Below are 10558 nucleotides of genomic sequence, written 5' to 3' on the forward strand. Positions count from 1 at the left end.
CATGGTCCATAATCTTTGTAAAAGCATATCCAGTGGAATCCAAGCTCACCAGGGATGGAACACACCATTCATATAGGTGGAGATTTAGCAGAAGAGAGAAATGATACTTCTGCATTCATCGACGTGAGGTGTGGGCCCCGCTCTGCGTAGGAGGAAGGAATTGGATGTTGAATGCGTTGGGATGGGTAAAGGTGCCCTGGGGAGAATGAGAGCGACGGGTGCCAAGATGAATAAGAAACATACATCGAGGGTCGGGCATGCACCGACAATCAAGAATTTCGCTATTCTTTTGCCATATGTATCTATTTGATTTGATATTGGTCCTTGCAGAGTGAAAAATATGCTATAAAGGATCTGCATATACTTACGAGCAGTATCCATAAATGGCTAGCTTTTGGTAGCCAACGCACATTACTATACTGATATTCAGGAAATTTTCATTTCAGACGACTTCAGCTATGTAGAAATAGGTCCGCTCTGACCAAGAAACCAACGGCTTTGCTCAGTGAGCAAGGAATGCCGAAGTTACCAATTTGTCAGCTAAACTACAGAAGTAGGAATAATAGCACCAGGGATATATTATATATTGTTTGATTGTTTCATAAAGTAAAGAACCAAAAATAGGCTCACGAATAGCAATGTATCAACGTTGCGGTCAATAAGGCAGAGACCATCAAAACACCAAACCATCCGTTGTAAAGACCATTTTTGGTTATCCAGTTGCAGGAGCAATCCTGCAGGCTTGTACTTATGCAACTCCCTAAAATTGGTTTACTACATTTTGAGCGCTGCATGTGATAAATATTCCCTAAGCAGCAAAACGCAAGCCACTGTCTCTTAACCGGATTTGAAAATAAATATCGGTTTCAGTATTTACCATCTTGGCCAAAGATGAATTAAATCATCTAAAAAACTAACATATTTGTACATGAAGTTGTGCAGATGAGCCTTGGGTCCCTTATTCTATTGACGAGTGCTTGTCCCATGTATCAAAAGTTTGCAAACACGGATGAGAAAAATACGACTAATGAATTGCCAGCCAGGCTAACATTCTAGAAGATGTCATAGAAAAGAAAGAGTACCGTGTAGCAGAACGTAGAGAAGCTGCCTCCCTCATGTGAAACCAGATAACTCCTACATCACTGCATGTCAAATGAAACTCAAGTTCAACAAAGACCAGCAATAACCACCGACGAATCAATGGACAACAACAAGCAGCACCTGCAATACCTATTTGCTGTCATGATTGATATACATGCAAGTTCTAGTACTTCAAAATTCCGTTCACCAGGGTAAGTATCAAGTGAACGAAGGTGTATGAAAGTATTCACATTCCATAACTAAAACTCCATAGACCAAACAAAATGCAGCAGTCAATACCATCAGCAGACCAGCATGAACCAACAGTGGCAGCAGATGCATAGAGCGGTGCAATAAGACCAAGATGTTCATAATTTAACAACTATACCAATACTTCTACCCTGTCTAAACTCCATAAAGTTAAAACACAGCACAAAACTGTACACCCGCATATCTAAAGATGAAAAGAAGTGTTTATGCCAGGCTTCTCCGGCAGAAACTGCTTTATCTCCGGAGCCTGGTTTCCTTTTGCAACGCCAGGGAGAGGGAGGCCAAGAGAAAGAGACAGCGAATGATCATCTCCTGCGTCCGAACTGGCAAGTTTGCGCGTCTTTGCCGCTGTAGACAGGGATAGTGACAACAGAGGGGAGGATCCCTCCTCTGCCTTCAACGGTGCCTTATTCATAGTAGTAGGTTCTGGGGAGCCTTCATCATCAGACGAAAGAACATGAACAACTTGATCGGAGATGGCTTTTGTTGTCGAACCTAAATCTGAACGACCCCTGTAGGCATAATGTGAGTCATCGAATGGAGTACGCCAACCAGCCGGCAGGGAGTGTATCTTCGACAAGGACTCGCTGGATAGCTGTTCATCTCCATTAACAGTCTTTTGCCTTTTGTACCTTAACTCAGAATCATGCAAAGCGAAGTCCGCTTTCAGGATTGATTCACTTTGATGCTGTAATGATACGTCTGTCAACGATGTGAGCGCCTCACTTTGATGTTGCAATGATACTTCCGTCAACGATGTGAGCGCCTTCTTCTTAGCCAATATATTGTCAGGCATTGATCTGCTTGCACCCTTATGTCGTTCGACATAGCATGGAGCTTCAGTCAGACTAAAGCTCTCCTTATCCTCCATGATCTCTCTGCCTGCAATTCCTGAGCCACCTGGAATAAACAAAAAAGAAAGGAATAAAATGATGGTCAGCAAAAAATCTAGCTGCAATCAGTAGTTTCATGTTATTATAAAATAGCAGCACCTGTTGTATGACTTGGATATTCCAATTTCATGGTGTGACCTCCAGAGCCCAAGGGAATATAAGTTTCACAGACAACTGCGGTACCACTTCCCAATACAATCTCTCTGGCGACTGCAGTTTCTTGATGATGTATTTCACGCGCATCCAGATTTTCATTCCCATTTGCCGACCCCAGCAAAGTCTTGTGATCTTCAGATGCACCTGACTTCTCGGTCTCTGATCCAAGTGATACAGGTGGATCATACAATTCATCATCAGGACACTGGTTCAAATCAATACCCAAAGATTGAGGAACCTTAGGGGAACACACAGGCTTATCAAAAGGTTCAGTGGTTGACACTGGTGGACAAGGATTTGTCACTACAAGCTCTGTTGAGCTATTTGCTTTCCTAGCGTAGAAGACGCCCCAAAAGTAAAGAAAGCCATTCCACCCTGGAATTTATAGAATCAGTTAAATGAGTTACCCAGAGATTTTTTAGACAATAAAAAGAACTAAGGTAGGCCTTACGTTGAATCTTTTCCGGCAAATTATCAGATGACAAAATGAGAAGTTCAACGCCATTAATATTTGTTGTGAGGCACAAGTCCTCAACAAGCAACTTTTCCAAGAGTTTGCCATATCTTTCATAACTGCAAGGAGACGGGGAAATCAGCTAGCTTATTGAGGGCAGAAGATAAAGTAATCAAACATTGAGCATTACCTTTCAACATCTTGAGCAAAGAAAAAAAGAGCAATATTATCTTCATTCGGCTGTACTTCCTTAAATTGATGTGGCCACGATGAACGACGTGGAACTTCTACGAGCCGAATTCTCTGAGGTAATTGTTTGACTACTTCAAGTGCTTTGGCCGAGGTACAGGTGGACAAGTGAGCTTGAATCCCATCATATAGTTCGGAAGAGATTCCAGTTCTTGAAACCTCAAAGATACCTCTGGAAAAGAAATAATGTTAAAAATATGATAACTAACTAGGTAACAGGGCTAAGTGGAGAGGACATACTGCCAGATGTAAGTCTGCTCTGGAATAACTAAAGTGCTGGGAAGATTCCCAAGAGTAGGCAACTGATCAAAAGAATCTTGATGCCTCAAATTTGGCTCCCTCAATTTGTTCTCAGGGCCACAGAGTTTTTGTGGACTCTCGGGCAATATGTCTTCTGCAGCCTGTACTTCCTCTGCACTTTTAGTTGACTTGTGTTCAGTGCTTTCCGAAACCGCTTGCTGGTATTGTCCCACATCAGGAGTCAAATCTTCTGAAGCACTTTCTCTTGGAACCATACTTTGTAAATCTGATTCAGAAGTCATGGCCAAAGGCTGGCATTGTCTCACATTAGGAGCCAACTCTTCTGAAGAACTTGCTCTTGGGACCATATTTTGTGATTCAGAAGTCATGGCGAAAGGCTGGCATTGTCCCATATTAGGAGTCAAATCTTCTGAAGCACTTGCCCTTGGCACCATACTTTGTAAATCTGTTTCACAGGTCATGGCCAATGGTGTGGAAAGCACCTCAGGATTCTTTGACATTTTATTACCATTTTTCCTGAGAACGAATGAAGCTTCACCCAGACAATCATTATCCTTATTAACATTTTCCACTGGAAGCGGCGGATCAGAAGTCTTCACGGTATCAGCATCTTTAGAAGAAACCACTCCTGTTGATGTTTGGTGAATACCAATGCCCCGCTTTTCACTTTTAAACAAAGCAGAGATCTGCTTCTTTTCGGTGTTACCTAATTGCAGCAAGCCATGAAACGGAAGCTTGTCAATAAACCAAACCCTGATATTTCCTCAAGAAAAATCATTAGAAATGAACAGCTTACCTGGCTTTTTGCTAGTTTTAAGTATACTTGGTCCAGGCCTTGGATTATCTTGGTCAACTTTTCTATCTCCTGACTTCACAGAACTATCAGGCCTTGGTGATAAAGGAATATTTGGTTTCTGAAGAATATAAGAAGGTTTTCTTTCTAAGAAAGCCTTATCGCTCATCGGCTTCAACATTCTTGGTTTTTCATCTCGACACAAGAGAGACGATTTATTCTGTTTTACTGAAGTGGAGTCTTTACTAACTGAACCCTCGCGCTTAAATGACTCTGACTTCATAAGCTTTCTCATTGGCCCCTTTTCTCTAAGATCTATTGGGGGATGTTTTACAGGCTTCAGCTTGCTTGCCACACCTTCTGCTAACTGCTTGACCTTTGGTTCGCTCTTCGAATTGTTGAAAGACAATTGCTTCGATAAAGGACCTAATGGGTCAAGTTAGGAAGTTAACAACTGACAAAAAAAGGGAATAGACATATTATTGCGAATAAAACACAAAGTGTTTGGTCAAACCTCGTGGTGAAGGAGCTGGCGCTTTGGCTGCCAGGCTTCCTAATGAATATGACCGTGATAAGGTCATGGAACTTTTGACTGCCTGAATACCCTTCACTGGAGCATTATTAGGTGGCTTAAGATTTCCCTTGTTAGATTTCTTAAACGAGTCTTGATGGGAGAAAATGTCATGTTTCCTAGGGCTTTCCATCTTGAACGGCCTTAGATTAGAGGATGACGCATGCTCTGCATGCCTCTTGGACGATTTAGGTGGACTCAGCAGGCCTTCACTTGACATTGGCGGTTCCATATCAGTGGCAATTCGCAATTTCTTACGATTCAATAAATCTTCTGAGCTTTCGTTCTTCTTGCCTAATCTTCCAGCTGATGGTGTGCCGCAAGTGGGTGGCCGTGTTTCCGTGTCAGAGGTGACAACTTGAAGCCTCTTACGATTTGCCATGCTCCCGAAGGTTTTACTCTTTGTATCCAGCCTCCTGGCATTTGGGCTGGCACACTTCACTTGCCGTGCCTCTGTATCAGTTGACCCTGAATGCAGCTTCACATTATTAGCAGACAAGTGATCAGTTATCAGTGTACCACAAGCAATTTGTTGAGCGTCCAAATTAGTCAAAGCAGTCTGCAAGGTCTTAGGGTTGCTCATGCTTTCTGAATCTTGGTTCTTCCCATTTGAAATGTCAACAGTTGATGCACTGCGGTTGCCTTCCGTTTTAATTCGATCTTCATTAAGCTGGCATTCTTCACATAACCATTCACCATCTGGAACCTTGTCCAACTTCACTCGCATGCAATAACTATTCAACAATAAATGTAATGTCAATAGCTAGCAATATTACTTCATATGCTTTTTCTGGTACAACATACACAAAAATGCAGCTAAGAAGTTACCATACAAGTAAAATAGTCCAAATAAGTAAAACGTTTTCCCTTGTATGCAAAATGTTTTCCACAGTAAGTAAACTGTTTCCCCTTATATCTTTCCTTTCATCATCTACTCTGATGGAATTGATATGTATGTAAATATTGTAAAAAGAAAACTGCAATACATGTGTAAAAAGCCATCAGCATAGTATCTTTGAGAATAGAACCCTGATACATTATTATTATTATTATTTTCAAGAAACTACCCTAACAGATTGTTTGGTATATATAAGTAGACACCCAGATTCTATTATCTATAGCTTCATCATGGTACATGTCTTAAAAGAGTGATGTAAGAATAATCATACTCTGAAAACTAGTTATTTATAAACAGAATTCATTCTTTCCAAAATATTACTCCCCAATGTGAACAGAAAAATAACTTTCAAATCTGAGAAAGACTTCACTTGTAAATGCAATATTACTGATAACCTAAAATAAGCATGGCGGTGTTTATCTTACGTATGCTCCGCCCCCTCAAGGCATCGAGTGCATGTAGCCAGAAGATATTCCCTACCGACATCTCCACATATATCACAAACATTAACCTGGGGTACAATGTAAACCAGAGAAATGAGTGTTACAAAACAATGATAATGAAACAAAATACAGACAGCAGAAAAGGAAATGCAACCAAAGCACACAATAAATTATATTCTCCAAGTGCAGTCAACTATCATGCCAATATTTATGAAGCCTTAAGTCTTAATTAGGAGTTGAGCCTACATGCAAATGGATATGCGATAGAAAACCCAGAATATGGTTCCTACAATCTTGGGTGAGTACAAGGATATATATACAACAAAATAAATTATATTCACCAGTTTCCATCAGATACTTTCTCATATAACAGTTATCTTCCAGAGTACAAACTTCCCATTGAGTCTGTTATTATAAGTACAAGATGTTATTATTATTATTATTATTTTATTATTTTTGCTTTGAGGAACCCAAGCACTTGTTTCAGTTTGTACTCCCTCTGTAAGCTAATATAAGACGTTCCAGGTCAAACGTCTTATACTCCCTCCGTATCAAAATATAAGACGTTTTTGCAGTTCCAATTGACTGCAAAACGTCTTATATTTTGGTACAGAGGTAGTATTAGTTTACAGAGGGAGTACATTTTTATGCTTCCATGTTGTTGTTGTTGTTGTTGTTGCTTCCATGGAGGTTGCTAACCAAAAAAATAGATCCTTTGTACTAAACTAAATCTTTACATGGCCACCATGCATGACTAAAAATGGTTAACGAGCTGTGCCAGATGCTATTATTTCATCATTTCTTACTTTGCTATTTGACTTCAAGCTTTAACATAAAACTTCACCATCAACCAATCTTCCAGATGAAACAAAGAAACAAATGACTGAAGTGAGATAAAGGTCCATTTCATGTTCTAACAGTCCACAAGTATTGTTCAGTTACTGTCAACAGAATGTGTGGTCTTAAGCATGTTCCACACCAACTGAACAGTGGCCTATATGTTAAACCTTCGTCAATACTTCCTGGTCTCTCAATCCAAGCCCACCCCAAAACATTTGAGTTTTTGACTAAACATCATGTTAACTAAGGTTCACATTACAAATTAACATGATTATAGGATCTGCATTTTGAGGGACAGTGGCACAAAGAAGGATCATGGAGATACTTACATCTATTAAGCTTTCCGAGTTCCCACACTCTGTCATAGCATCATTCTGTGTATTCAACTCTTTATCGCTAGCTTTATCCGTTGCCATTAGTAAACCTTGGTTCTGGTCTTGTTGAACATTGTCATTCCTCTTAGCAAAATCATCAGATAGAATGTCAGTGTGTTCTTGACTGACATTCCTCGTGCAACGGGCGCCACTTTCCAGTTCCACTGATGATGATCCAGCCTTGATTTTATTTTTGTTACTCGTACTGCAACTAGTCACCATATCATGCTTGTCACCACCAATCACAGGCCTGCTTAATTTTCCTCCCGGTAAATGATCTATGTCATTATTTGGAACTTTCTCATAAGGTTGTTGCGCTAAATTATCTTGTGAATTCCCTAAACCCTGGCTTGACTTTTTAGGAGATAATCCTTGAGATGCACTAAGAGAGGACTGAGTTCGGAGTAACTTTTTGCTCACAAATGAAGGAGAATCTGCAGGAGCTGATCGGTCAGATGTGCTAGGTGGGGTAATATGAACATCAGATCTCTTCTCTGTAGATTCTTCCACAAGGGAATTTCTTAGTCTGTTAGGACCAGCGATGTTCTTGTCCTTGTAGTCCTTGACAGTGAGATCACGACTTGACGCAGAAGTAGATAGTTTATCCTTTTTCTTATCCAGCAGAAGTTTGTTTGCTGCTGATGTACCAGTAACACACGAGTTATTATCATCGTGACAATCTTCTCTAGGTGACCTCGTATCGCTCAATAGCCTTCTACGTTTTGCTGGCATGTTAACCTCTGAATCTGCTGTGATGGATCTTGCCATAGCCTTATGCCCACCATTTTCAGAATAGGAAGCATGGCTTGAAGTAGCACTAAGTTCATCATCATTTTCCCCTCCCTTTGTATGGAGCCCTTTCCCACTACGAACTAACAAATTAGTTCTGGATTCTGACCTTGCACAGCACGTTTGAGATGATCCGCAGTCCATATTAGAATCAACAGGAGCAAGATCTCTGTGTAGGCAAGAGGAGCAAGGAGCAGAACAGACATTGCAAGTGCCAGATTCTGCTTTCACATGAGGACTATCACTTGGCACTGGTCTTTTTCTTACTGTATGGTTGTCCTGGCAAAAGGTGGACCAACATCAAGTCATGGTAAGCCACAAAAATGAACTCTACAGATACAACAGGAACATAACATGGGTTGACTAAGTAGACCATCCCTGCAACTGATTAAAACGTAGGATTAAGCATTGCTAGCATTAACAATTATACTAGCTCTGTTTCATCCGCAGTATGCTGGACTGATCTAAGGTTTATTACCTTCAATCGACAGCTGGTAATCCAGAAGCATTTTGAGATTAGAAAATTGACTGTTTGGCATACATTGTCTGCTCACTTTATAAACATCAATGTACACTGTATTATTCACGCCAATAAAATGATGATCAGCATATAGCTGTATAGTGACCGAGTAAAAGAAGGCCATGAAGTGTAGTAATGATAGATTATCAAAGCAGCTAAGTACTGTGAAGCCATTTTCCACGAGAGATTTAAGTCGTCCAGAAAGCAGGGGATGCACTACTCACATATTCATACGCTTACTATACAGCATTATGGTATCAGAATCACCTCTGAGCATCTGATGCCACGCCAGAGGCATCACAACGCACAGAAATAATGTAGACTAAACTCATCATATGTAACCATTGGGCATCAGATGACCGAACCAACATGCGCATTTGCATGGAATTCCGAGAGCAGAAGAATATTTCGCTGCATATTCAGGGCCAACCACACCCTGCAAAGCTCACCTCTATCTTGGGGGCCACTTCCCGCTGTTCAGAGTCCTCCGTCCGTCCTGCACCGCCGCGGCGTTGTTCCTTGTTCGATTCCTGAAAGGAACACACACAACAATAAATAACGAGTGCGTCAGTAACCATACCCTCGGAACCGCAACTGACGAAATCTTTTAGACTGAAGCCTTAATCGGTGCGAAAAATAATACGACGAACCATACGGGGGATTCAAATCAATGGATTCGATCAAATCCGATTCGCCTCTCTCAAAACGGCGTCGCCGGAGGACGCTCCCCAACCCCCCCCCCCAAAAAAAAATAACCTAACGAAACAAGCAATCCACAAGCGCGCACGCGCGCGCAGAGTCACGAACCCTCACGCGTAACGAAACCTCGAATCTCGAAGCCCCGACGCCACCTATCTCGCCCAATCCCATCACATCCAATCCCCAAAAACCCGCGGCCGCCGCCGCCACCAACAACAGCCTAACGCAATCGTCAGGGGTAGACACAGCGAGCGAACGGAGGCGGCGGTCGGATGTACCTCGAGGAGCGCGAGATCCTTGTGGCGCGTACGATCGTAGAGATCCCTCATCGTGCGTTCCCGGTCTTGCGGCGCCCTCATATGCCCGGGCCCACCCAACCGCCCCTCGCCGATCGGAGCGCGCCCTACCTCCCGTCGGCGAGCGGCGCGGCGCCGCCCATCCGCAACCAGTCCTCGGAAGAGAGACGGAGATGGGTTGGGGTTTCGCTCTAGCGTGGGGAGGAAGCAGCGGAGCGGAGCCGAGCCGAGAAGGAGAGAGAGAAGAGGGGAGGGGAGGGGATGAGAGAGAGTGCTTCTCAGTTTTGGAGTCCCTTGGGTTGGGGGCGGTGACGCGACGGGGGAGCGAGAGGAGAAGGGGGACGGGGAAATGAAACGGGACGGGGACGAGGATGGGTTGGCGGGGCCCTCTGTCAGTCACACGTCATAGATTTTGTAGAAAGTATTTATTTACCTACCAGGTGAGGGCTGTAAAAAAACATGCAGCTAAAAAGGAAGGGAATTATGTGCTTGCTTTTTTAGGCTGGTAATATATACTCCAGTTTTTATTACGCAGAAAACAGGACATTACAGCCTGGATACTTATCTACATTGCTTGACTCACACCTGACTACAACCAGACATCGTTCTTTCGTCACGCTTCGTGTCTGCGAGCGCGTGATTAACCTTACTTTGCGACCTACCCACTTTGCAATTTTTTACAAAACAATCTTGAGAGGTAAACACGATTATTTGCTATGTCCGTTACTTTGACTCAGATCTGACTACGCCCAACCAGCTGTTTTTTCGTCACGCTTCTTGTTTGCGAGAACGTTACTAATTCTATTTGCGGCCTGCCTGTTCTTACAAAAAATATACTATAACAGTTTGGAGAGTTAAAACATTTACTTCCGAATGTATGTCGTTTTTTTCTGAGGGGGGAATGTATGTCATTTTGACTCATATCTACGTTTGCTCTTTCGTCACACTTTGTGTTCGCAAGCACATTACTCA

The 10558-nt window shown here is 42.3% G+C and overlaps 1 protein-coding gene across 1 annotated transcript; it reads right to left on the reverse strand.

The window, feature by feature from the left end:
* Nucleotides 1-1316: 1316 nt before the first annotated feature.
* LOC123435833 lies at nt 1317-9911 on the reverse strand. Its single transcript, XM_045115594.1, has 11 exons — nt 9569-9911; nt 9041-9121; nt 7238-8350; nt 6051-6136; nt 4671-5461; nt 4160-4582; nt 3343-4069; nt 3044-3274; nt 2851-2972; nt 2343-2774; nt 1317-2250 (listed from the first exon to the last, which is right to left on the reverse strand). The coding sequence occupies exons 1-11, from the start codon at nt 9647-9649 to the stop codon at nt 1535-1537; spliced, it is 4803 nt and encodes a 1600-aa protein (XP_044971529.1). The 5' UTR covers nt 9650-9911; the 3' UTR covers nt 1317-1534.
* Nucleotides 9912-10558: the final 647 nt, after the last annotated feature.

Source organism: Hordeum vulgare, chromosome 1H (genome assembly GCF_904849725.1).
Source record: "Hordeum vulgare subsp. vulgare chromosome 1H, MorexV3_pseudomolecules_assembly, whole genome shotgun sequence".
In the NCBI taxonomy this organism is placed as follows: domain Eukaryota; kingdom Viridiplantae; phylum Streptophyta; class Magnoliopsida; order Poales; family Poaceae; genus Hordeum; species Hordeum vulgare.

Coding starts and splice junctions, on each gene's coding strand:
- LOC123435833 (XM_045115594.1), bottom strand. CDS start 9,649: ATGAGGGCGCCGCAAGACCGGGAACGCACGATGAGGGATCTCTACGAT. Junction 6,137..7,237: donor ACTCGGAAAGCTTAATAGAT/GTAAGTATCTCC, acceptor ATTGTACCCCAG/GTTAATGTTTGTGATATATG. Junction 4,070..4,159: donor TAAAACTAGCAAAAAGCCAG/GTAAGCTGTTCA, acceptor TGCTGCAATTAG/GTAACACCGAAAAGAAGCAG.